This window comes from Pelodiscus sinensis, chromosome 29 (genome assembly GCF_052426305.1).
Source record: "Pelodiscus sinensis isolate ZL-2025 chromosome 29, ASM5242630v1, whole genome shotgun sequence".
Taxonomy (NCBI): domain Eukaryota; kingdom Metazoa; phylum Chordata; order Testudines; family Trionychidae; genus Pelodiscus; species Pelodiscus sinensis.
This window is the reverse complement of record NC_143080.1, coordinates 5,550,522-5,578,098: the sequence shown is the minus strand read 5'-3', so window position 1 is coordinate 5,578,098 and position 27,577 is coordinate 5,550,522. Positions and strand designations below refer to the sequence as shown.

At 40.5% G+C, this 27,577-nt stretch overlaps 1 protein-coding gene across 1 annotated transcript; it reads left to right on the top strand.

The window, feature by feature from the left end:
• Nucleotides 1-775: 775 nt before the first annotated feature.
• KRT222 (keratin 222) lies at nt 776-27,577 on the top strand. Its single transcript, XM_014569116.4, has 6 exons — nt 776-889; nt 2,799-2,927; nt 10,709-10,929; nt 15,144-15,220; nt 19,545-19,653; nt 25,389-27,577. Exons 1-6 carry the CDS (start codon nt 794-796, stop codon nt 25,600-25,602), a joined length of 846 nt encoding a protein of 281 aa, XP_014424602.4. The 5' UTR covers nt 776-793; the 3' UTR covers nt 25,603-27,577.

Genomic DNA, 27,577 nt, shown 5'->3' with positions numbered 1-27,577 from the left:
ACAGCCCCCCATCCCAGGATGGGCCCAGGCAACACCAGGTAACTCTTCTAATGGATTTATATAATGACATTATGACATTTACTATCAAATTATCTATCCCATTTCTAATGGTTTCTAACACTGGTTTTTTTGACTGCAACTACAAATTGAGCAGATGGTTGCAGAGAACTATCCAGAATGACTCCAAAATCTCTCTCGAGTAGTAACAGCTAATTTTGGCCACATAATTTTGTATATCCAACTGGGATTATGTTTTCCAGTGAGCGCTGCCATTCATCTGCCATTTTGTTGCTCACCTAGTAGGACACCAGACATTCTGACTGTTGTTAATGTAGGCTTACTTCCCTCCTTCGCATTCCAAGAATACAGCCAACCAAATTATGATTGCCACATGTGCCCCATCTCAGATCTTTCAAATTTGCATTGAACAGCTATAATTTTGCTCTTATTATTAATATTATATCTTTCAGACTCTAGCTTCTTGGGTAAGTGGCTTAAGAATATAATAAACACATGAAGACACCACTTGTATTCATTTCATGACATTATCTGGGTCTTACCTTTTTAACCACAGTAGAATTGAGAGATATTTGCATTTTTAAACTTAATCTTTAAAGCCAACTAAAAGCAGATGATTTTTCAATGTTCCTACAAAAAAGAGCTCTGCATCTTTAAAATTCTGCTGTGCTGTCTCTCCTGCTCTCTGCTTTCACTGCAGGCAGTGTATGCTCTGCAGCAGCTGGCTCATTCTATTAATAAGGTTCCGTTAGTCAAGGTGGAGGATGGGAGCAGAATGGAACTGTCCCAGCTCCTCAATGAGATCAGGGCAAACTATGAAATGCTCATCACCAGAAATCAGATAGAGACCATCCTCTCAACAAGAACCCAGGTAATGAGAATAAGGAGACAATCTATGTCTACCAATTCATCCTCAACCTTTTTGAGGTACAATATTTCCTTTTCAATGCAGTGTATTTCTGGATAAGGGATTTAGATTTTACTGCAATATGACTAGACCTAGAAACTAAGAAAATATGCTATGTTAAGGTTATGAAACTCACCATAAAGGAATGCTCTGTAATGAATCTGGATGTTTGTCTGTACATAAAAGCTAGTTATATTATTGTGACTAAAAAAAACCATGATGACATACACTCTCTCCTCATTTAGTTATCCCTCAGGAAGGAAACATCTTGAATATTATGTAGAGAAGCCATAAAGAAGCCATTTATAAAGAGGATTTATAATTTTGAGCACATATGTTATGGAAATTTGACCTTCTAGGGAAGGATTTTCTATTGTTTCTATAAAACTATACCATACTTGTCTGCAATGTTTATATTATTTGTTCTGTCATATTTTAAAGGTTATAAATACACTATCAAACATAAACACACCATACATCTCTTCATAATAACATGTTAAAATAATGTGACAAATTTGGCTACAATCATCAAATGCCAAGACATCCACACTGAAATCTGGGTCTGAGCTGATGTCACAAGAACCCGTGATAAAGCAGAAAATATTCTGTTTCAGGTGCTTGTGATGTCACCAACGCTTGTAGGCAAAACACAAATGTAAAAGAAACAGTAATTATCATTAAACACTCTGTAAGTACTCAGCATTATTCCTACTAGAGTGAATGGAAGAAATTGACCTGACATGGCCATTTTAAAGTAATTAAATATACCCCATAACTTCAGTTACTGTCAAGGTGCTTCACTATCTAATTTATGTAACATATCTAATATTTAGTGGCAGAATAAGATCTGGAATAAGCATCGCAACTTCACTGATTTTATACATGGCTGGATTTGGTCACAATACAGTTAGTAAGACACCACTGGGCCAGCATTACAACAACAAGTGTTATAAGGTGCAGGGGAAGAGTGCTCTAAACATCTGTTTCAGGTTCTCTAACAGGTTAGCCTGACCAACCCTATCCCATACTTTTCTGCACCTAAGATAATACAAATCTTAAAATGATTAATAAAGTATTTCAATGAGTTCTTCATTCTTTCTCTACTACAGTAGACTTCCGATAATCCGGAACCTATGGGACCTAGGTGGTGCCGGATTATCAGATATGCCGGACTATCAGGAGGTACTATAAGATGGTGTTATATATATATATATATATACTGTATACATTATATACTGTATATAAAGTGTTCTTAACCCTTTTTATTGTACATACTGTATACAGTATACTGTAATGTTTTAGTTTTTTTAAGCCTTCTTTACCCTTTTTGCTCAGTTCAGCTGCTGCTACTGTTACTTCGTGACTCATTTTTTGCCGAAGCTCACTCACTAGGCTCTTGCCATTTTGATGCTGGACTATCAGGAGTGCCGGACTATTGGGTGCCAGACTATTGGAGTTTTACTGTATATGATTGTTCAATCCATGCCAAGATATCTGGCCCTGATACTGTTAATCAGCTGATGATTTTGTACAGTATATGTCCAAGTTGTGTCTTTTTCTGTATTTATGTTAAGATAGAGACAAAAATTAATCTGTTTTCTTGAGTCTCTTTTGAAGAAGTGCAGCAGTTATTAAAGATGGAGCAAAGTATTTCCCAGTAGTGGTTGTAATACAAGAGGTTTCTCAAAGTTTACAATATGCTTTTCGTTACAACCTTGAATAAATGTATTCAGTTCCCACAAAAAATTAACCTAAATATCCTATTTTAAGAGAAGTAGAAGTTTTTTTTTTCAAATAACAGCATTTATTTTATCTTCATTCTTTTAAAATATTTATATGTGTAATGCAGAGACCTTGTTTATATTTTCTATAGATAGAAGAAGCTACTAGTGAAAGAATGGACAAAGATAAAAAAGCCTTAAAGACTGCCAGAGCAGAGCTCAGTGAAGCCAGGCGACAATGGCATCATATGCAAATTGAAATTGAATCTCTTCAGGCTGTGGTAAGCATGGTCAAAAATTGATATTATCAACTCCCTGAAAAAATAACCCATTTCTTCTTCTGATATGCAATATAGAACAGTTATGTACCTTCTCATAACTGTTGTTCCTAGAGATGTGTTGTTCATGTTTATTCCAATTCGGTCTGTGTGTGCACATGTGCATGTGGTAGCCAGAATATTTTCTCATAGCATCACACATAGATCAGTCGGGGCATCCCCTGGAGGCACATCTCCATGGTGTACTACGTAGCACCCTGCAGACCTGCCCCTTCCTCAGTTCCTTTTTATGGGTACTCAGACAGAAGGGAAGAAAGGAAGTTCTTAGAATAGACATGAACAACACATCTCAAAGAACAACAGTTATGAGAAGGTACATAACTGTTTTTTCTTCTCCAAGTGCTTGTTCATGTGTATTCCAGTTAGCTGATTCCAGTTAGAAGGTTAAGAGATGGGGTAGGAGCCAACTACTGATTGTAACACCACTCATCCAAAGGAGGAATCATCCCTGGGTTCCCAAGTATTCGTATAATGTGCAGTGAAGATATGAATCAATGACCACGTAGCAGCTCTACAAATTTTGTGAGTGGGAACCTGGGCCAGAAAGACAGTGAAAGAAATCTTGTGCCCTGATGGAATGTACTTTGTTGAATATTTATCTGATAAACCTGAGATATGCCTATTCCCTGGAATGGCCAATTGTCGAGGTAAGAAAACACTTGTACACAGTGTCTGCGCAGACACTCCATGACCACTGCCCCTTGGTCTTTGGTATTAGGAAATACTGAGAATAAAACACCTTATTCTGGTGCTCTTGAGGAACCTTCTCCCCTGCTCCTAGGGATAGGAGCGAATGCACCTCCTAAATCAGGAGTTGCTCAAGAGAAGCGTCCCTGATGAGGTCAGAGAAGGGTGTTGGAAGAGAGGGAGGAACAAGAACTAGATCAAGTATCCCCTTTCCACTATGCTGAGGATCCACTGGTCTGATGTGATACAGGCCCAAGCCTAGTGGAAAGGGGGATAGTTGGAAAGCTAAAGTAAGGCGGGTTGGATCCAGATTTGATTCTGTTATGCTGTCCTCAACCGTGCCTTCAAAAGGCCTGTTTAGGTCCTGGCCAGAGGACCGGTGAGCCCTCTTTGTAGCACTCCTGTTCCTTCGTCGGCCATTGTCCTGCTGGTTCTGTGGAAAGAACCATTGAGGAGGTTGAGGACTAAAATGTCTGTGCTGAGTTATGGGGCTATTGAGACCCAAAGACTTGAGGGTGGTCCTAGAATCCATGAGGCTATACATCCTTTTATCTGAGTTTTCTCCCTAGAAAACAGGGTGGTACCCTCAAAAGGGAAGTCCTGAATTGTCTGTTGTACTTCATATGGCAGACTTGAATCTTGGAGCCAGGCGGCCCTCCTCATGGCCATCCCTATAGCCCTGACTCTCACTGCAGCATCAACACTGTCTAATGCACCCTTTAAAGAGGCCTTTGAAATTATTTTCTCTTTCTCAATAAGAGAAGAGAATTCTGTCCAAGAATCGTAAGGGAGTAACTCTGTGAATTTGGCCAGAGATGCTGAAGTGTTGTAGGAATACCTGCTAATCACAGCCTGCTGGTTAGCAATATGCAGCTGTAAACCTTCCATTGAGTACACCTTTTTCCCAAAGAGGTCAAACCTCTTAGGCTCCCTATTCTTGGGGCAAGGTCCCTGAAATCATTGTCGTTCCCACTGGTTCATCGCATACACGACAAGTGAGTCTGGAGCAGGCTGGATATAGATACCCCTTGTGGGGCACAAAATATCACTTATCATTGAGCTTAGCAGTCAGCGTAATTGAGGCTGGAGTCTGTCAGAAGGTCTTATCATTTTCACTTATGGTTTTAATAAGCAGTAGGGCAATCTGGGAAGGAACCAGAAGGGATCAAAATGTCCATCAGTGGACCTGACTCTTCTGTCATTAACTCTGCCTTGATACCCAAACCCTGAGCGACCCTGAAAAAGTAGAATCATAGAATCATAGAATAATAGGACTGGAAGGGACCTCGAGAGGTCATCGAGTCCAGCCCCCCGCCCTCAAGGCAGGACCAAGCTCCGTCTACACCATCCCTGACAGATGTCTATCTAACCTGTTCTTAAATATCTCCAGAGAGGGAGATTCCACCACCTCCCTTGGCAATTTATTCCAATATTTGACCACCCTGACAGTTAGGAATTTTTTCCTAATGTCCAATCTAAACCTCCCCTGCTGCACTTTAAGCCCATTACTCCTTGTCCTGTCCTCAGAAACCAAGAGGAACAAATTTTCGCCTTCCTCCTTGTGACACCCTTTTAGATATTTGAAAACCGCTATCATGTCCCCCCTTAATCTTCTTTTTTCCAAACTAAACAAGCCCAGTTCATGAAGCCTGGCTTCATAGGTCATGTTCTCTAAACCTTTAATCATTCTTGTCGCTCTTCTCTGTACCCTTTCCAATTTCTCCACATCTTTCTTGAAATGTGGCGCCCAGAACTGGACACAGTACTCCAGCTGAGGCCTAACTAGTGCAGAATAGAGCGGCAGAATGACTTCACAAGTTTTGCTTACAACACACCTGTTGATACAACCTAGAATCATATTTGCTTTTTTTGCAACAGCATCACACTGTTGACTCATATTCAACTTGTGGTCCACTATGACCCCTAGATCCCTTTCCGCCATGCTCCTTCCTAGACAGTCGCTTCCCATCTTGTATGTATGGAACTGATTGTTCCTTCCTAAGTGGAGCACTCTGCATTTCTCCTTATTAAACCTCATCCTGTTTACCTCTGACCATTTCTCTAACTTGCTAAGGTCATTTTGAATTATGTCCCTATCCTCCAAAGAAGTTGCAACCCCACCCAGTTTGGTATCATCTGCAAACTTAATAAGAGTACTCTCTATCCCAATATCTACATCATTGATGAAGATATTGAATAGTACGGGTCCCAAAACAGACCCTTGAGGAACTCCACTTGTTATCCCTTTCCAGCAGGATTTAGAACCGTTAACAACAACTCTCTGACTACGGTTATCCAGCCAATTATGCACCCACCTTATCGTGGCCCTAAGTTATATTTGCCTAGTTTATCAATAAGAATATCATGCGAGACCGTATCAAATGCCTTACTAAAGTCTAGGTATATGACATCCACCGCTTCTCCCTTATCCACAAGGCTCGTTATCTTTTCAAAGAAAGCTATCAGATTAGTTTGGCATGACTTGTTCTTCACAAACCCATGCTGGCTATTCCCTATCACTTTATTACTTTCCAAGTGTTTGCATACGATTTCCTTAATTACCTGCTCCATTATCTTCCCTGGGACAGACGTTAAACTGACCGGTCTATAATTTCCTGGGTTGTTCTTATTCCCCTTTTTATAGATGGGCACAATATTTGCCCTTTTCCAGTCTTCTGGAATCTCCCCTGTCTGCCATGATTTTTCAAAGATCATAGCTAAAGGCTCAGATACCTCCTCTATCAGCTCCTTGAGTATCCTGGGATGCATTTCATCAGGACCTGGTGACTTGCTGACATCTAACTTTCCTAAGTGATTTTTAACTTGTTCTTTGTGTATCCTATCTTCTAAACTTACCCTCTCTCTGCTTGTATTCACTACGTTAGGCACACCTCCAGACTTCTCGGTGAAGACCGAAACAAAGAAGTCATTGAGCATCTCCGCCATTTCCAAGTTCCCTGTTACTGCTTCTCCCTCCTCGCTAAGCAGTGGGCCTACCCTGTCCTTGGTCTTCCTCTTGCTTTTAATGTATTTATAAAAGGTCTTCTTGTTTCCCTTTATGCCTGTAGCTAGTTTGATCTCATTTTGTGCCTTTGCCTTTCTAATCTTGCCCCTGCATTCCCGTGTTGCTTGCCTATATTCCTCCTTTGTTAGTTGTCCTAGTTTCCATTTTTTATATGACTCCTTTTTTATTTTGAGATCATGCAAGATCTCCTTGTTAAGCCAAGCTGGTCTTTTGCCATATTTTCTATCTTTCCTACACAGCGGAATTGTTTGCTTTTGGGCCCTTAACAACGTCCCTTTGAAATACTTCCAACTCTCCTCAGTTGTTTTTCCCTTCAGTCTTGCTTCCCATGGGACCTTACCTACAAGTTCTCTGAGCTTATCAAAATCTGCCTTCCTGAAATCCATAACCTCAATTGTGGTGGTCTCCCTTCTACCTTTCCTTAAGATCATGAACTCTATTATTTCGTGATCACTGTCCCCTATACTGTCTTCCACTTTCAAGTTCTCAACTAGTTCCTCCCTATTTGTTAAAACCAAATCCAGAACAGCTTCTCCTCTGGTAGCTTTTTCAACCTTCTGAAACAGAAAGTTGTCTCCAATGCAGTCCAGAAACTTATTGGATAGCCTGTGCCTCGCTGTGTTAGTTTCCCAACATATGTCTGGATAGTTGAAGTCCCCCATCACCACCAAATCTTGGGCTTTGGATAGTTTTGTTAATTGTTTAAAAAAGGCCTCATCCACCTCTTCCACCTGGCTAGGTGGCCTGTAGTAGACTCCTAGCATGATATCACCCTCGTTTTTTACCCCTTTTAGCTTAACCCAGAGACTCTCTACACAGCTATCTCCTACGTTCATCTCCACTTCAGTCCAAGTGTGTACATTTTTAATATACAAGGCAACCCCTCCTCCCTTTTTTCCCTGTCTGTCCTTCCTGAGCAAGCCGTACCCTTCCATACCAATATTCCAATCATGCGTCCCATCCCACCAGGTTTCTGTAATACCAATGATATCATAGTTGTATTTATTGGTTAGCAATTCCAGTTCTTCCTGCTTATTACCCATACTTCTCGCATTTGTATATAGGCATCTAAGATACTGATTTGATCTTGCCTCCCTGTTGTGCCCTGACCCTCCTTTCTCCTTGCCATTATAGGCCGTAGTCCCCCCCATTTCCAACCCATCTCCCAGTCCCGCACATTCAGCACTTACCTGTGGGCTTTGCTCACCTGCCCCCGACAAACCTAGTTTAAAGCCCTCCTCACAAGGTAGTTGTAGGACCCTTATGTCCTCAAGAGTTTGGGCCACTGCAGTGCCCACTAATGCCGCGTCAGGAGACAACAACAAGGAGGGCACTAGGACTGGGACTTGTTTCTGTCCATCTGGACCCAATACATCTTGTCAGTCCCAAGGATCTTGGAAATAGTTCAGTGCCTAAGGGAGAACTTTTGGTGCCAACGATGCAGATATCAATGCCGGTCTTGATGCCTGGGATGTCACTGGCACCTATGCTGGCTTGTGGAGTGGTGAAGACACTGCTGATGACAGCACCATTGGTGTTGGTGACATGACTTGTGGGCCCAGGTCAAGGCAACAGAGCTAAGGAAGCTGCCAGCTCTGGACTCATGGTCAGTGTTAGAACAGAGATCGGGGTCTATACCAGACACAGTGCCATCTTACCATTGGTGTTGATATGTGTGCCATGGCCAGAAGACATAGTGCCATAGAGGGAGGGACAAATGTGGCTGACATTATGGAAGACAGTGGCAAGCGATGTCCTGAGAACCCATCCTGGGCTTGATGGAATGTTCAGAGGGTCCAGAAGGGCCCCTGTGGCACATTCTGCCACTGAGAAGGCCACAGCACCTGCAACTAACGATATTTGTGCCTGGATTGAGACCTTTCACTTGAGCTCCTTCTGGATCGGTATGACTCCAATTCTAATCCTGAAGTCTCTAATAACACGGACCAGGGAGAAGCCAAGCTTCTAGGCACTACAAGCGGGAGCTAAGTGAGTGGCTGGGCTGTCTATCAGGTCGAGACAATGTTTATCGGCTTTGTGAGCGGGAATACCTACATACCAATGCCAGCTTCCCTCTATATGCCATGACTGCCGGGGACTTCTCTCCTTGGAGGAGTAGAATAGCACTGCAAGATGCATCAATTTTGTTTCCATATCAAATGCTTCTGGTGTTGAAAAGAGTGACAGGGTTTGAACCCCCGGGGCCTGGGGGAGTTCTATGGCTTTAGACTAAACTACGTTTCATAGAAAGAGTGGCCGTCTTGGCATCACACAGTTGTGGACTTCAATGAAGTCCGGCCTTCGGGCTTTTTTTTGCTTCTGAAACACTGGTGAATGCAATTGGTGCCTTTCAGATGCTTCTCTTGCTGACCCATAGTGGTGCCAAAAGGAGCTCTTCTTCAGCCTCAAAGAGGAAGATGGCAACAGGGTGCTCTACACTGATAAGGACATGGTTGGCGCCGGGTCTTCCAGACGCAGAGCCACCTCCATACAAAGCACTTTGAGCCACTGTTCTCTGCAGCAATGATTTCTTTGATGGCCCTCTCCCCGGCATGTCAGGCAGGAGTGCGGGTCACTTTTTGGCATGTGCTTAAAACAAACCTGACAATTTTTAAATCGTGGAGAATGTGGCATGCCATGACTCCAGAGATTTTAAGGAAGGAAAGGGGGACTCGCCTGGGGGTCAGGCTGGGCCAAGGCCACGGCGTGGCAGGCCCAGCTCTCTTCCTCCAGCCACTGGGGGGTTGGGCCAGGCCAAGGAGCAGCATGCCCAGCACCCCCAGGAGCACCGGGGTAGGGGAAGGAGGGAAGCCATGTGGTACCCACCTGCCAAGCACCGTGGAGAAGGGATAGAAGAGTGGGGAGGGAGGAGGCAGGCAAGACACAGAGGGTATGTCTAGACTACATCCCTTTGTTGCCAGAGGGATGTAAATTAGACATACCAAAATTGCTAATGAAGCAAGGATTTAAATATCTCACACTTCATTAGAATAAAAATGGCCGCCACTTTTTGCCACCGCAGCACTTTGCCGGCAAAAAGCAGCAGTCTAGACAGGGATCGGTTGGCAAGGAAAGCTTTTTCCAACCGATCCATTATGCCTCATGCAATATTTAAATCCCCGCTTCATTAGCAATTTCGGTATGTCTAGACATACCCAGAATGACGTGATGACATACTCTGTCATCCCACAGGAAACTTTTTTTTTTAATAGATAGAAGTTAGTGACAACAAGACTTAAGACTGGCCCTGTTTTTAACAATCTTTCAGAAAAATCCACTCAGGGCCACATACAGCTGGAAGGTGGGAGGGACTGGCTAGCCGCTGGCAGGAGGGCTAGCACCAGCAGCAGGAGACCATGTTGCTCCCCCCCCACACACACACATTCACCAACAGTGGCAGGCGGAGAAGGTGCAAGCCAGCTGGCTCCAGCCCACACCACAACACTTCCCAGCCGCGCCACTCCAGGGACTGCTGGGAAGAGATGGGGAGGGGAGGAGCAAACATGTGGTGGAGGCAGAGCAAGGGATGGGGAGAAGTGGGGCCAGTGCCCCCCTTTCTTCCCTGTCACCAGTCGCCACTGTGATAACAGATTAGAAATATTAGTCAATTTCCCTATTGCAGGTAGGGTTGTAGCTTGAGGATGATGACTTTGCAACACTATGAATTCCTGTAACTATTAGAAAACATCATTCTGGACAGCTGAGTAAAATTTCTGATCAAAACTAATTGATTTAATCATATAAAATTGCAATATTTATGTGTGATCATCTAATTGAGTTTATGTGATTACAGATGTTACTAGAAAATTAAATGCAAAAATCTACAAGTTTAAAGTTTCTTATTAAAGGTGTTCTAAAAGCTGAGTTACTATTATAGTTCCTAAGATTATTTAGCAGATAAATTGAAAAATAAATGTAAAAATTTTACAATGCTGAATTATTACTAAACACTATGTGGAACCGAACTTTTAGAACTACTTTTTTGAGCTTTAATATTGGATTTATTTGCCAGGAAAGAGGTTTGGAAAGTTGTCTGCATGCCACAGAGCGGGAGTACCAGACACAACTGCAGAATTTAAAAGCTAAAATTGAAGGTTTAGAGATGGAATTACAGCAAGTGAGGAGAGGGATCGAGAAACAGCTTCAAGAGCATGAAGTATTACTGAACACTAAGATGAGACTGGAGCAGGAGATAGCAACGTATCGCAGTTTGCTGGAGAAAGAGGAAAACAGGTAAGTTACAGACTGGAGAAAGTGTATTTGCTTTTACATTATCTTTTAGAGCTTCTATTTGCAATACTTTTCAGAGTTGCCATCAACATGAACTACTCCATCAAATATAGCAGTAAAACAGATGATCCTTCATGAAAGGATTTTTCATTTTGACCTGTGCAAAGTTCCATACAGGCATACTGAAAATCTAAAAATAATATGTTAAATGACTACATGAACAATTTTCATGCCATTAAACTATCTTACTGTACAAAGTCTGCAGTGCTTATTTTTTCTGATTTTCAATTGTTTTGTTTAGAAAAATCATGGTGTTTTTTTTTAAAGTAAAGTTAATATTTAACCAATATTTAAAGGCAGTTTGGCCTCCACAGTGAGAAATACTTTAGACTCACAACTCTCACTGAATGGAGAAAAGGATAGTAGTGTGTGTGTATATGTGTGTACACACACATCTGTATTATTAAATGTCCTGCTTCAGTACAGTTTTAATCTAATTATACATAATGCACCTGATTTGCCACAGCATTACACCACTTTGATTTGAACTGAATTATACCAACATCAAACTGGAGTAAAACTTATTGATCAAAACATGAAAAAATATTCCTGTAATAATTCAATATAGATTTAACTTTAATGTTTTAAAGGGGGAAAACTTGAGAGAGAGAAAAGTTCAATAATTATAATCCAAAAGCTACACATTTAAACAGTTCCTCATTTTCCACATATACTGTACTGCTCATACATTAGCTTTGTCACCTTTAAGCCTTCCCATGCTTTGAATATGTGAATTCTCTGAAGATAAATGAGATAAAATGTATCTGGAATATTTCAGTTATAGTGCAAATCAAAGGCAAGATTTGGGTTTTGCTCATCCAAGTAACTACTAACATAAATTATATTAAATATTGAAACAATGAGGAGTCCTGTGACACCTTAGAGACTAACAGATTTATTAGGGTAAAGGCTTTCAGGCAGGCATACCAGAGTGCAGTTTACAGAGGCATGGGTATATATAAGGACAACAAAAGAAAGAGGGTACTTGTATAAATGAAATTTCAGAGACATAGCCATGTTAGTCTGTAATAGAAAAAACATAAAAAAACAATTAATAGTCCTGCAGCACCTTAGGGTATATCTAAAATACATGGTTTTTTCCGAAAGAGGAATTTCCTGTGGAATTTGCATATCTTCTTCTGATTGCTTTTTCGAAAGTGGGTCTTTCCAAAGTGAAAGTAGACTGGATGCGTTTTGGTTTTTTTTCAGGAAAAAATCCTTTTTTGAAAAACCCACTTTTCCTAAAAAAAAGGAGGTTTATGCGTGGAATTTGCATATCCTCTTCTGAAAAAAACCACGTAGTTTAGACGTACCCTTAGAGACTAACAAAAAATGTAGATGGTATCATGAGCTTTCATGGGCACAACCCACTTCCTTCTTCAGATGAATGGAGTTTAAGGGGTCCAAATTCCAAATAAATAGCAGAGAGGGGATGGGGAGAGGAGGAAAAGGAAAGGAAAGGAAAAAAATGAGAAAAGAATAGTCAGTTAGTTTTCATACTAAATGAAGCTGATAGCGAGGGTTCTAAGTACTCTTAAGTACCTGTTGTTTGGCTTTTTATGTCATTAGGATGTGGAATGTAGCAGGTACTCCAGTTAAGGTCTTTGTTTAAACCTGGATTGTAGGTATCAAACTTGTAAATGAAATTAAGCTCTGCAGCTTTCATTTCAAGCTGGTTTTTAAATTTGGGTTGTAATAATTTGGAAACATTAAGATCCATTAATGAGGTTTCTGTGTGTTACCTTTTTGAATATCTGATTTATGTCCATTAATCCGTTGTCATCGAGACCATCAAGATTAGCCAATATACATGGCAGTGGGGCATTGCTGGCACTTGATGGCATAGATCACATTGGTGGATGTGCAATTATATGAGCCTCTGAAGTGGTTTATGTGGTTAGGTTCTATGATGATGTCACTTGTATAGATGTGTAGACACAGTTGGCACTGGAGCTGATTGCAGGGGTGGATTCCTGGATGAGCATGATGGAGACATGTTGCATGGTTACTGGAAAGAATTTGTTTGAGATTAGGGAGTTGTCTGAAGGTGAAGATTGGCCTGTCTCCCAAGGCCTGTGAGAGTGAGAGATCATTTTCCAGGATAAGTTGTAGATTATTTATAATGCGTTGGAGGGGTTTAAATTGTGGGCTGCCGGTGATAACAAGTGGAGTTCTATTGTTTTCTTTGTAGGGCCTATCTTGAAGAAGCTAATGTCTGGTATTCGTCTGGCTCTCTCAATCTATTTTTTCACTTCTCCGGGCGGGTATTTTAGTTTTAAGAATGCTTGATATAGATTCCTGTAGATGTTTCTCTCTGTCCGTGGGATTGGAGCAAATCCGGTTGTATCTTAAAGCCTGACTGTAAACAAGTCAGAATGGAAGTGATTCATTAACAGCAGTTGTTCTGGAAATGTGTATATCAAGAGAGCGGACATTGCCCTTGCAGTATCGTAACCAGTTAAGATCCTTATTCAACCTTATGTTGATTGTATAGATTTTGGAAATGAATTTCGGTTCAGCTGTCTTCCTTTGTAATCAGATTTTGAAATTCTGAATTGTTCTGTTATTGTTGCAAGTGAAAATGTTTCTTGGGAATACTTCTGGGTGGCCAGGAATTTTGCCTCCTCTGCCACATGCAGGAGAAATTAGAGGGTTTCTTTCCCACAACCTGACAGGCAAAACATTTGAATGTTAGGGCTCCAAATATTTTTCAGTCCATTGCTATTTTATAGCTATTTACAAATATACATAGCTCATCTCTCAGGGTATGTCTACACTAGCCCCCTAGTTCGAACTAGGGTGGCTAATGTAGGCATTCGAACTTGCAAATGAAGTCTGGGATTTAAATATCCCGAGCTTCATTTGCATGTTCATGGGAGGGCGCCATTTTTAAATCCCCTTAGTTCAAACTGACTGCCCGCGGCTACACGCAGCAGTCAGAAATTAATCTGAACTAAGTCTTTTGTTTGGGTTAACTGTTACTCCTCCTGCAATGAGGTGTAACAGTTAATCCAAACTAAGGACTAGTTCAGATTAACTTCTGACTGCCGCGTGTAGCCGCGGTCAGTCAGTTCGAACTAAGGGGATTTAAAAATTGCGCCCGCCCGGGAACATGCAAATGAAGCTCAGGATATTTAAATCCCAGGCTTCATTTGCAAGTTCGAATGCCTACATTAGCCACCCTAGTTCAAACTAGGGGGCTAGTGCAGACATACCCTCATATAGTTTAGAGAGTTTGTTTGTCTGATCGAGAACTCCTCTTAAACAGTAAGAGCTAGGACCACCAAATTTGGTGCACAACTTCCTCTTATCATATCTTTAAAGCAATGTCTGGGCTTGGTTGTAGCAGGAAAATGGGATGTGCCTGGTAAAACAAAAACCAAAACAGAAAAGAGTCCTCGAAATTGACATAAATGAGCAAATGTTGAAAGAGACTGAATCAAGATGATATAGAAAAATAGGATGAACCTGGAATAGGACTGCTTCTCAATTAATCTTACCGAAAAGACATAAAATGGAGAAATTTGGAGTAGTGCTTTATTTTGACAAAGCTAAATCAATGCTTAAGATTTGAAAATTAGAAGAAAATGTTATAGAAAACCACATTGACTATAGCCCTTTTTTGTTAAAACATATAATGAATGTAAGTTTATAGGGATGAAAAAAATACAGTTGATGGACTTCCCATTTTAAAAAAATTACTAAAAAAATTAAATGGAAAACATTTAACAATCCATTTTTAAGAAATCACAATAAAAATTAATTTTATCAGAATAACACTGTACTTTTTAAAAATACAATTATTTAAATAAAACATGAACATGTTCCTTTTATTAAAAAAAAACTTAATTGGGTTAAGGTTCCAAGCACCACCAGGTAAATCTCCTACCTATGACTAAAGCAAAAGAAAAATATTAAGAAAAGATCTTTCTGGCATACTTCAAAATTACTGAAAACATTTCAAGAAAAAATGATAGAATACAATACAAGTTTTCAACAACATTCTTTGGTCCTGCAATCAAAATAAGGTGTGACTACACCAAATCTATAAATGAATCTTGTCATTTCTGCATATTTTCCTCTCAATTATTCATCATTTAGGTTTTGGATTAAAATAACTATATTATTATATTTTAGTAATATTTTCATTTTTTCAGGCTTTATTGTTCTACATGTGATACAAAAGATGTCAGAAAACCTACCACTAGCAAGACAGCTTTTATTCCACGTTCAAGTGAGTTTTTAAGACAAGGGAACATTCCCAAAATAAAACCGCAATAGTTTCTCAGTTCTTAATGCTGCCCAGCTGAATTTCTTCAACAGGAGCTACCAAAAGCTATTAGCATTGTGATGGGCCACAAGCTTCCTTTGTATGGATAGAACCAAAGGAGAGTAAAAGTTGTACTCCAAACTCCAGGAGTTTAAACTTTAATTCAATAAAGTATATTGATGTATGCGGCACATCAAATATCTTATAGTATATTACTAATAAATATAGCTGACTTTATATTTCATTAATGCATAGCTAAAAATATTTCTGAATTCTCTTATCTCAAATCTATTGTCACAGATTCCAGTCTACAGTATTTTGAAGAAAAAAACAGTCAAATGCCTAATTTAGTCACAGATAATGCCAAAATAAACAATTTAAAGCTAAAAATCTACTCAGAATGAAGAAGATGGCCAGAGACATGGCCTGGTGCATCATGGCCTGGTGCATCATCCTCCATTGGAATTTCGTTTGCCAGGGCTGAATTCAGCTGGGTGAGTTAGAATTGCATGCAGAGAAACACAGATTTACTTGTAAGGCCTGGTCTATACTAGGGGTTTAGGTCGAACTTAGCTACATTAGGTCAATTTTCTAAACTAAGAGTCAGCACCACCAAGTCCATTCCACCGACTTTAAGGGTTGTTAAAGTCAACTTTAGTACTTCTGCTTTTCATGAGAATTAACTGTAATTTCAACCTTGCATGGTTGACTTTAGGGTACTGCAGATGCAGCACTGCGAAAGTTGAAGTTCTTGGCCTCCGGGAGGAGTCCCACATTGCCACAAATTTGAATTTCATAACCTATTTGGCCAGCGTGACGGACAGACCTCAGATCAGGCAGGCAGCAAACCTCAGTAGCACACTTGACCAAGAACGTCCCAAGATGAAAACAAGCTCCAGCATGGAGCATGCAGGAGATCTTAGACCTGATTGCTGTGGGAGGACAGAAATCTGTTCAGGTAGAACTATGAAGCAGTAAATGAAATGTTGATATACCTTTGCCAAGATTGCACAAAATAAAGGATAAGACAGGGATGCCCAGCAGTGTCACGTGAAAATAAAGGAGTTCAGGCAGACATACCAAAAGACAAGGGAGGCAAATGGAAAGTCTTGGTCAGTGCAATAAATATGCCACTGGGAGTACCTGACCAATTGCCCAACTCAGTCTCTGAATTCCTCCCAAAACACTTCTGCAGCAGCCTCTGACAACAGCATGGAGGATAGTATTGCCAAGGAAAAAGAGGAGAAGCATTGTCAGGAGGAGAGAGAAGCATCCGACATCACCAATAACCAAGACCTTTTTATAACTTTGGAGACAAAGCCCTCCTCCAAGAATGTATCGTTGCTGGGCCCCCATGGCGGGGAGAGCACTTCTGATAAATATACATCCCTTCACATTGTCAATCCTCTCAGACCATTTCTCCAGTCTGTCCAGATCATTTTTTATTTTGACGCTATTCTCCAAAGCAGTTGCAACCCCTCCCAGCTTCATATCACCTGCAGACTTAGTAAGCATACTCTATGCCAATATCTAAATCGTTGATGAAGATATTGAACAGAACCGGTCCCAAAACAGACCCCTGCGGAGCCCCACTTGTTATGCCTTTCCAGCAGGATTGTGAACCGTTAATAACTACTCTCTGAGAACGGTTATCCAGCCAGTTATGCACCCACCTTATAGTAGCCCCATCTAAGTTGTATTTGCCTAGTTTATTGATAAGAATATCATGCAAGACCTTATTAAAGTCTAGGTAGACCACATCTACCGCTTCTCTCTTTTCCACATGACTTGTTATCCTATCAAAGAAAGCTATCAGATTGGTTTGACATGATTTGTTCTTTACAAATCCATGCCGGCTATTACCTATCACCTTATTATATTCCAGGTGTTTACAGATTAATTCCTTAATTACTTGCTCCATTATCTTTCCTGGCACAGAAGTTAAACCGACTGGTCTGTAGTTTCCTAGGTTGTTCTTATTTCCCTTTTTATAGATGGGCACTATATTTGCCCTTTTCCAGTCTTCTGGAATCACTCCTGTCTTCCATGATTTTTCAAAGATGATAGCTAAAGGCTCAAATACCTTCTCTATCCGCTCCTTGAGTAGTATCTCAAAGATACTACTAGAATCAGCATAGTGGGTACTAAAAAGCATAACTTTGGCCTTGTACATAATACATGCCTAGTGTCTTAGACAAATATTCTTTTATCTTAAGAGATTAGGTTCTATGTTCCACAATGTATCTCTTGTAGAATCTGCCCTTCACTTTTTTCATTACAGCGGGTGCAACAGCAAGCCTGTTGCCCACTCTCCTGGCTCGTCCAGCTGTTTGACTATCACAGATCCGAAGATGAAAATATAATTGGGATGACATGCCCAATGAGCAAATGCAATCTACCCGGTTGAACAGGGCGCATTAAATGAGTAGAGGAGAACACTGCTGCAGGAGATGGGAGCGGAGCATGAGGACAGGAGAGCATGCAGGGAATGCAAAGTGAAGACACAGGAGAACATCTTGAGGATAATGGAAGAATGGATGACATGCCTGTTAGACTCACAGGAGAGCCATCAGATGCACAGAATGTGGGAGGGATGAGGGGAAGGAGTCATGTGGTGCCTCACGCAATCCCAGGTATGTTTCCAGGAACAAAAGGCTATCATTCTCACACCTGTATGATTGCTGAACACAGCAGGCTGCCACAACACTGGAAATGTTGCTTTCACTGACATCTAACCTAGTCAACAAACTGTGAAACCTTCTCTTTAAACATCCAAAAGCACATTCTACTACCATTTCACACTTGCTCGGCCTGTGGTTACTCTAGTCCAGGATGCCGGTGTACAGCTTCATGAGCCAAGAAGCAAGGAGTATGCTGGGTCTCCCAAGGTTCACTATTAGCATCTTAACAGCTCCAATAGTAATTTTCCATCCTGGGAAGAAAGTTCCATCCTGCAGCTTTCTGAAAAGACTGGAATTCCTAAAGATGTGTGAGTCATGCACCTTTTCCAACCATGCCATGTTAATGTTGGTGAAAGAGCCCTTGTGATCCATCAGCACCTGCATCACCATCAAGTAATACTCCTTGAGGTTTTATGTACTCTTTAGCAAGGTGGTCAGGTGCCAAGGTAGGGATGTGCGCTCCATCGCCCCACCATAATTACAGAACCTGATTGCAGCAAAGCCCTCCACTATGTCCTGCATGTTTCCCAGAGTCACTATTCTTTATAGCAGAAGGGTACTGATTGCCTTGGCTACATGGATGATAGCTGCCCCCACTGTAGATTTACCCAGTTCAAATTGATTCCCAACTGACCGATAGCTATCTAGCATTGTAAGCTTCCACAAGGCTATTGCCACTTACTTCTCAACTATCAGAGCAAGTCTCATTCTGTGCTTCATGGCAGGGGAAAGCAATTTGTAAACTTCCATGAAAGTGGCCTTATGCATGCGAAAGTTTTGCAGCCATTGCTGATAGTCCCATAGCTGCATAACTATGTGGTCCCACCAGTCTGCGGTTGTCTCATGGCACCAGAATCGGCATTCCACTGTGTCAAGAGAATCAAGTGCCACAAGCATTTGCTAATTGCACATCTCAGGTGCTTCACAGAAAAGTCTGTTCATGGCTTCCTTATATTCTCCCTCGCTTTGACAGGCACTGGATAGGCTCTGGACATGCTGCAGCATAAAGCACAAGATATTTTGATATGATTACCATAGCACTTTGCTGCTGAACGAGGTCCATGCTTGACATGCTATGGAGTGGGCACAGATAACCAGAGAAAAAAGGGCACAAAAAGATTGTTTTGGTCCTATCGGGCACTAGGAGCCTAACCCGGAATGCAAAGGGGGCAGTGGGAACTGTGGAATAGCTACCCAGAGTGCATCACTGTCAAAAGTTAATAGTAGCCACCCGACTGGGGATGCACTACATCAAACACTTGTGTACAATGGGAACATGCACCTTTGGCTTTATAAAATCAGATGCTAAAAAAGTGACCTTAATAAATTCGACCTTATCTCATGGTGTAGACAAGGCCTACCTGTGTACCAAATATCAGCACATATTTCTGACCACAACATATATGCCAGATAGTTCATTACCAGATGTGCGCCCTGAGAGACAGACTACAGTATCTTAAGAAGATGGCACAAGACTTGGCAAACTAGCAAAGATTTCCTCCTACTAGTCTCTTAAACATTTTAAAGGGATCTTTCCCTAATGCTTGTACAAGGAGTGAAAGCTCCTTTAGAACAAATATCAAATATATTTGCATTTTCCCTTACAGCTGGAGCTATAAAGAAGCAAGAAGATGAAAAGGCAGAAATAGTGACAAAGCCAGCTATCTTAAATGGAGGTGGTATGAAGGAAAGTGCTGAAGCTCATGGCACTATACAGTAAGACAAATTTAGCAAAATTATAATCTATTATATATTTGAGAGAGTTTGTCTGTCTGTCCATCCCTCTGTTTGTTCAAGGACACCTCCTAAATGATAAGAGCTAAGACCACAAAATTCTGTATACAGCTTCCTCTTATCATAACTTAAAGCAAGGTCAGGGTTTGGTTGTGCCAAGAAAATGGGATGTGCCAAGAATGGAATTGCTTCTCATGAAACCATAGAGAAAAGAGGCAGGATCACCAGGCAGGTAAGAATCACCAGGCAGGTAAAAAGGGTTTGCTGAGGGCATTCCTCCCATCTGGATTGCCCTATCCCCGAGCCTCCCATTCCCCTGGCACTCTTTACTGAGGGAGAGGAGGCTGAAGCTCCCCCTGCACCTGGATTCATCTGGGAACATAGCTGGATGTTTCCCTCCATCAGGGAGGGGAAAATGCGCTCTTTGCTGAATTCCTCACTCTGGCGTGGGAGTGCGGGGAACAGAAGAACCTGGACCTTCCCCAGACAGAGGATCCGCACCCCTCCCTCGGCTGTGCCTGCTGGAACTCCAGTGTCCATGGAGAGATGCTTCTTACCTGGTTCAAAGCTGTTGCGGTGAGAGAGTGCAATGACCTTCTCTCCCAGGGAAAGCTTACAGGACTGACCCCCTTATCGCCAGCCCCACCACAGAGCAATTATTTAAATGAAGCATGTACATTTACATTTTATTTTCCAAAAAACAAATATTAATTAAGGACCCATGCAAAGCTGGATAAATCTTCTAGTTAGAGAGAGAGAGAGAGAGAGAGAGAGAGAGAGAGGTATGTGTGTGTTCTATACATTGAAATTAAACCTCTCTGGGATGTACCGTGTTTCCTTGTAGCATCGTTTCAGTATACCATTTCCAATTAGTAAGGAGGTCAGATCAGTACAATTAGTCAGATCAGTACAGACATCACACCTCTACCAATAAATATAATTATTTTAGTGCTAAGTTGTTGCCTTGTTTTGATAGTATGTCTTGGATTTGAATGAGAGAGAAGAAAGGGGAGGGGAAGTTTTTAATCCTGTCTGGCCTGGTCTAGACTAACAAGGAAGGTCAACTTAAGATATTCAACTCTAGCTATGTTAATTACATTGCTGGAGTCAAAGTATCTTAAACCGTATTTTGGCGCTGTCCACAAGCAGGAGGCTGATGGGAGAGTGTGCTCCTAATGACTTCCCTTACTCCTTCTGAGGAGCAGGACTACCAGCACTGATGGATATGCCCTCTCAGTTTGAATTAGCATGTCTTGGGATGTTAAATATAGCTTAATTACTAATCAACTAGTCGATGGACTTTCCATCAACTAGTGATTAGTTGATAAGTGGGGAAGTCACAGTGGGGTTAGGAACCGCAGAAGCCCCAGGAGTTAACCCCATCATGGCTCTGCCTTTTAAATATATTAAAAGGCTTTAAAAGGCTGGTGCGCAGCAGGGAGGACCCAGTGTTAGCTGGAAATCAGGCTCTTAATACATTTAAAAAGCAGAGTCGCAGCATCTGGAACTGGGCACGAGTCAGGAATCATGATTCCTGGCTTGCACCTGGTCCCCACTGCTCCCCTGCCCCCTGCAGAGACGGTGCTAGGGGAACCAGGTTTTAAGCCAGCTCCCCCCAGCATCAGCTCCTTTTGTTTATTGGATAGTTGACTAGTCCACTAGTCGCTTACATACCTACACTAGACCCACTAATTCAAACCCTGAAAGATCAACTACAGCAATTTCAGTCTTCTCTGTAGCGTAGACAAGCCCCCTGTATATACTAGAGTTGTTGCCTACAGTGTCCCAATACATTATTTAATTTCTGTATTACAACTGGTGGCTGTATCTTCAAGATGGCAAAGCTTCCAGGTGAGACTAGAATCTGTGTGTACTTAACAGAGACTGAGCTATTGCTCTTTATAAATTAGTGGACGAATGAGAAAGCAATATAGTATTTACCAGTTTCTGGATGGTGATGCCAAAGCTTTTTGCTAGCACCTTCCAAGTACAAATCATGGATCTTACAGAAAGTTACACAAATATTTATACACTGCTTGGTGTGGGAGGGCGAGTTGGCTCTTTTGAAGTACAAGACAGAACAACAAGCCAGTAGGCATGAGAAAGGTAGAATTCCTACATCGTTATTTGTGGGCATTAAGGAGATTGTTAAATAGGACTTTCCCTGCACCACTCTGTCCAAAATGTGAGTGATGTACTGTGTCAAATTTGGAAAAGGAATGCAGAAAGGGGCAAAAGCGGCAAGGAGTCCTGTGGCACCTTATAGACTAACTGCAGTGTAGGAGCAAAAGCTTTCGTGGGCAAAGACCCACTTCGTCAGATGCATGCAGTTTAATTGGGGAATTTAAACTGTTGTGAAGAAAGATAACATGCTGGATAAAACTATGGACCTGATTATATACAGAGTTACAAATGTGCAGAAACTGGGTTTCCTCAAAAGTATCAGCTGTTAATGCCCAGATTCATGGTGACTCCTCTATGCCAGATGCAGCATGTTCAAGAAATAATTGCTAGTGAAGTGACTAAAAATGCTGAAGAAGGCACAGGTGTAAACTATTTTCAGATGTCTCATGGATTTCATGAGCCAGACTGTTTCCTGAATGGTTCCCAGACCAAATGACATTTGCAGGCAAAGTGGAGGAAAATACTACTGGAGTCAGAATTTAATGAACACAGGAATCCACATTGGAGAAGCTAAAAGTTGTTGAGGCAGTAGGGTCAGCTTCAGCAATTATTAGCATGGGCCATGTGAAGAGCTGGCCAGATACCTGTTACTGAATGGTTACTGTCTAGAGAAATAGACAGATGGAAAACCACTGTTACTGTCTAGAGACATAAATGGAAAACCACTTGAATTATATCTGATTTATGGAGAACACAGAGTGCTAAAAGGAAAAAAGGTTTATGCAGGAGGTAAAATAATAAGTATTAATCATCAATCACTGCAGAAAATGGAAGAAATCCAACTCCAGCTGAACTCAGTGTTTTTGCACAGCAGATGGGATTTTGTTGAAGTGACCAATATTTCTTGTTGTATTAGGAGTAGATTTCTTCCAAGAGCATCACAAAAACCCTTGGGCTGTATCTAGACTGGCAAGTTTTTCCGCAAAAGCAATTGCTTTTGCGGAAAAACTTGCCAGCTGTCTACACTGGCAGCTGTCTACACTGTCTAATAATTAAGAAAACAAACAACTTATTTTTACTGTTACAAAAATCAAGAGCTCACCCCTCTGCAGTGCATTCAAAACTGGTGCACAGATTCACTGGGGGAAAAAAAGGAAAGACGAAACACTGAGGATATTCAATAATCATCCCAATGGAATACTGAAAGGGATTTGGAAGCATCCCAGCAGATTCCTATAGATATGGGAGACCAGTCATGGAGAAGGAATTGTCAGGGTGTCTTCAGGACCTCAAGACACTATAATCTAACAAGGAGGTCATCTTATCAGCTTCTTGTAACTTGAACACGCTAATTCACTTTTTTAACTTCCTCCCCTCCCCCCCTTTCCCTTATTTATTCTTGGATCTGGACTTTTAATGCTCCATTCCTCTGAAGAAGTAGGCTGTATCCACAAAAGTTCATGATACCATCTACATGTTTTGTTAGACTTTGAGGTGCTGCTAGACTTTTTGTTGTTTTTTTAAGTTTATGCATTCACTGATAATCTAGATCCAAGTATGAATGAAGACTTAAGACCTACATTGAAAACTCTGTAGATGGCAAACTTCCTTAATACCTAGGAGCTACTACAGTGAAACTTTTATTACTGCTTTTTCAAATACTTTTTAACCAGAGAGGGGAAGTTTTAATTATCAGTGTAAACAGAACTCCCACCAGTAAATGATGCTGTATCTTTCTCTTGTAACTAAGTTGTCTTGTTTTGATACTATGTTGTTGGATCTAATCAGGGTGAGGTATGTAGGAAGTTTTTAACCTCGGTTGGCATGCCCAAATTGTTATTTGCAGCATCCCAATAAATGTTTTGATTTCTATAAGCAACTATTACACTAACCAGAGTAGCATTAGCTACTCTTCAAGTTGTACTATATTGCACAATTTTTATTATCTAAGTTTTGTGTTTGTATTTTATGATCCATTATATATTGTAATAAACACACTAATTAATTATAGATTTGGATTCACTTCCAATAATTTGTCAGTTAATAACCTAGTTAATTATAAGAAAGCAAACAATGTAATACTTCACTAAATGCTGCAGAGTGCTTAATAATTATTAATTAAATTAGCAAAATTGCTGTCCATATTCTGCTTGCACAAAGTGAAGAGTGGTGATTTTTAAGGGTTTCCATGTACTTCTCCAGTGTGGAATCCAAATAGATTTGTTTTGGAATCACACCTTTTGGATGAAATCCTGTTGCCATTGAAGTCATTAACAACAGAACCCAGATTTCACTCTTTGGCCTGGTGTACACTACATGGGAAGGCTGAAGTAAGATATGGAACTCCAGCTATGTAAATTATTTAGCTGGAGTTGACATATCTTAAATCTCCATCCACACAGCAGGAGGTCGACAGGAGCAAATGCTCCTGTTAGCTTCCCCTACTCCTTGTGAGGAGTAGGAGTAGTAGCACCAACAGGGGTGCTCTTTTGGTTCGATCTAGTCAGCCTATACTACAACCGCTGGAGGATCAACCGCGGCAGCATCGATCTTCCATGTAGTGTAGACTTGCCCTTTGTGTTTTATGAGTTGAAGAAATCTTACATAAATATGCAGTAGGATATTTAAAGGTTATATAGAGACTTATCTTCAAGTGACTGTGCATTTTTAATATGAAACGGAACAGATTTTATCCAGCCAATATTAAAAACATTTTAAGACCTAGAATTGTGGACTATACTATCTTGCTAATAAAAGCCAGGTATTTAACTAGGCTTGCACATTATTTTTTCATATTCTATTGTATTTTTCATATTAGCCCCTTCCTTACTTGCATTATGAACTACAGACACATGATGAATCTGCAAAGTCTCTTTTTTGTTAGCTGAAGAAATTATTAAGACTTATTTACCTTAAATTGCTTCATTAATATAAGACCAGCATTGTTTTAGTAATTTTTGCACCTTTTTTTCATTAACATTTAGTGAAAACTGGGTGAACAGTGTCACTAATATTTAATTACAATTACTGATTGAAATCATTAAGGCCTAATCCTGAACCCCTTATTTATGTAAGTAATCATTACTCATGCCAATAGTCTGATAGACTTAAATAGGACTACTTCCTTGAGTAAGATTTAGTTGTGTGAGTGAAGGCTCTAGAATCATGCTTGTTGTTACTTCTATATTTGCACTAAAAGTAGGCCCAAGTTCTGAAGTCTGCATCTGGACTTCTATTCCTCCTCATTGTGAAGGCATTCAGATCCAGGAACTTGGTTCTGCCCATTACAGATAACAGAAGGTAAATGCAAAATTCAAATCTGAGGTTGGATTTCAAACAACCTTCTATCTAAAATCTGGTGGTGTTTAGACTCGTGTTTTGATACATTTTTTTTTCTACAATGAGTAGTCTATATTTCTTGACAATGTAGCTGTGAAACAAGAACTCTGAAATCTTTGCATTTACTGAAATTATCTCCATATCATATTACTGAATTTTTCATCCCATTTTAAAAGAATACTTTGAAGATACGTAATATCGTGCCAGCAGTATTCACCACAATATTCACAATAACATTTCATTTATTGTTTCAGGACAGAAAAAGTGGATGAAGTTATTAAAGAATGGGAAGGATCTTTCTTTAAGGACAATCCTCACTTAAGGAAAAAATCTGTTTCTTTGCGCTTTGATCTTCATCTAGCAGCAACAGACGATGGATGTTTACAGACTAAACAGAATAACCTACCCGACATTGAAGTCAGGCTAGTAATGAGAAGGTCTTGCAGTATTCCATCTATCAAACCTTAACCTGCAGCAAAAAATCTCAAGGGTCATTTAGGATGAGTATTCGAAATAAATAATCTACAGGGACCACACAGCTTCCCCTTATGTTGTCACAACTATGAATGTTACTAAGCATATGCTTTAATAAATATGAACATTGTGAGGTTCTCTTAATTGAAAGAAAGTAGGGTAAAGGTATTGTATTTCAAGAAAGGTAACTCTTACTCATTTTTTACTCTTTATTCATTTGGGATTTTTTTCCAAAAAACTTGCTTTGCCATCTCGAATTTCATCAAATATTTAAACACTGAACTACCGTTTTATCTTTACATCGCTTTTGTAGCAAAGAACCTCACATAATGAAAACTGATCATTTTGTTTTCTTAGTTTTTCAATATAACAAACACAATGAACCCTCATATCACTTATAATACAAAAGTATCATGCTGTGAGGTGCACATCTAAAATTATTTTTAACTGACTTTTTCTCCTATGCATCCATGCACATATTTTGTTAAGACTGGTTTTACAAGGAAGTAATATTGAACAATATCATGTCTTTGATTTTTAGGAAGAATTCCCCATTAAAATCAATTCAGGGTTTTACATGAAAACTGAAGAGCTGATATACACCATAGAGTTTACTATATCTATCAGTTTCTCATTTTCTTTCTCTCTGAGTTCTAGTGAAATATAAAGAGCAAAATCCAGACCACTCTGTAATCAATAGGAGATTTGCAACTGATTTAATCTGAGCCAGGATTTCACTTGATATGAAATACAAAATACTAGACCTAGTCCCACAAGTCCTTCATGCATGAAATTTCATTACTTCATTAGTAGTTCAAAACACAAAAGTCTTGTGTATAGGTTGGACCTTCCTGGTTCAGCATCCTTGGGATCTGACTGGTCCCGAATGAGGGATTTTGGCAGACCAGGGGAGGTCATATCTGCCACACAGTCCTGGACGTGCCTCAGGCTCCTCTACTCTGCCGGTTCCCATCCTCCCTTGCCTGCCACACCCAGCAGTCCAGATGGTGCACACAACACAGTCCTGCTGCAGTGCGTGCCAGGCAGCCCCGCTGGGGCACTCTGGGTCCCATTAACACTCCCAGATCCACCAGGCAGCCACACTGAGCAACTCTGCAGGGGTGCACCAGGCTTCCAGCCCTGCCAGGAAGCCTAATTAGGGCATGCCAGGCAGCTCAGGTGTGGGGAGCTGGGCTCCTGGCCTGGTTGGCCACTCACTGCCAGCAGCCTGCAGTCCTGCCAGCCCAGAGGGTTCCTAGACACCAGCACTACACCTTAACCTTAGCCTCCTGGACTACAGATGTGCCCAGACAAGAGACTACCGGTTTACAGAGGTTCAACCTGTACTAGAAATATCAATAGGCTTTACGATATAGTAGAACCTCAAAGTTACAAATTGAGCACACAACTATATATCTCATTAGGAACTGGAAGTACACATAATCAGGCAACAGTGCTAAATATAAACTACTGAAATAGTAAAAAATGTTAAAAAATTGACAACATAAGGAAACTGTTCCTGTACTTATTTCATTTAAATTAAGATAGCTAAAAGCAACATTATTCATCTACATAGTGAATTTTCAAAGCTGCATTAAGATATTTATTGTGTATTTTAAAATTAGCAACCATAATGTTTTGTACAGTTACAAACATTTCACAGTTAGAAACATCCTCCAAACCAAAGGTGTTCCTAACCCTGAGGTTCTACTGTATAGGTATTATATAAATATACTAACTAAAAAATCCTAGAACTGCTTCTCCTTCTGGACTAATATATCTGCATTATTAGCTGAGCAATAAGTAAAATAGTTCCTTGAAGTTGTTAAAAATGTGGCCATCCCACAATTTTGAAAATACAATTATTTTCATACCTCTCCAAATGTTCCAATAAGTGTTGAATTAAAGGAATTTGTATAAAATCCTTTTTAAAAAAGTAATATATGCTGTTGGTTTACAGTATTTGGAA

What these genes read in the sequence shown, in the direction of transcription:
- KRT222 (XM_014569116.4), top strand. Translation starts at nt 794, where the DNA reads ATGGAACTGTCCCAGCTCCTCAATGAGATCAGGGCAAACTATGAAATG. An exon ending in TTGAATCTCTTCAGGCTGTG is followed by an intron (nt 2,928 to 10,708) that starts GTAAGCATGGTC and finishes TTTATTTGCCAG; the next exon opens with GAAAGAGGTTTGGAAAGTTG. An exon ending in GAAGCTCATGGCACTATACA is followed by an intron (nt 19,654 to 25,388) that starts GTAAGACAAATT and finishes TTATTGTTTCAG; the next exon opens with GACAGAAAAAGTGGATGAAG.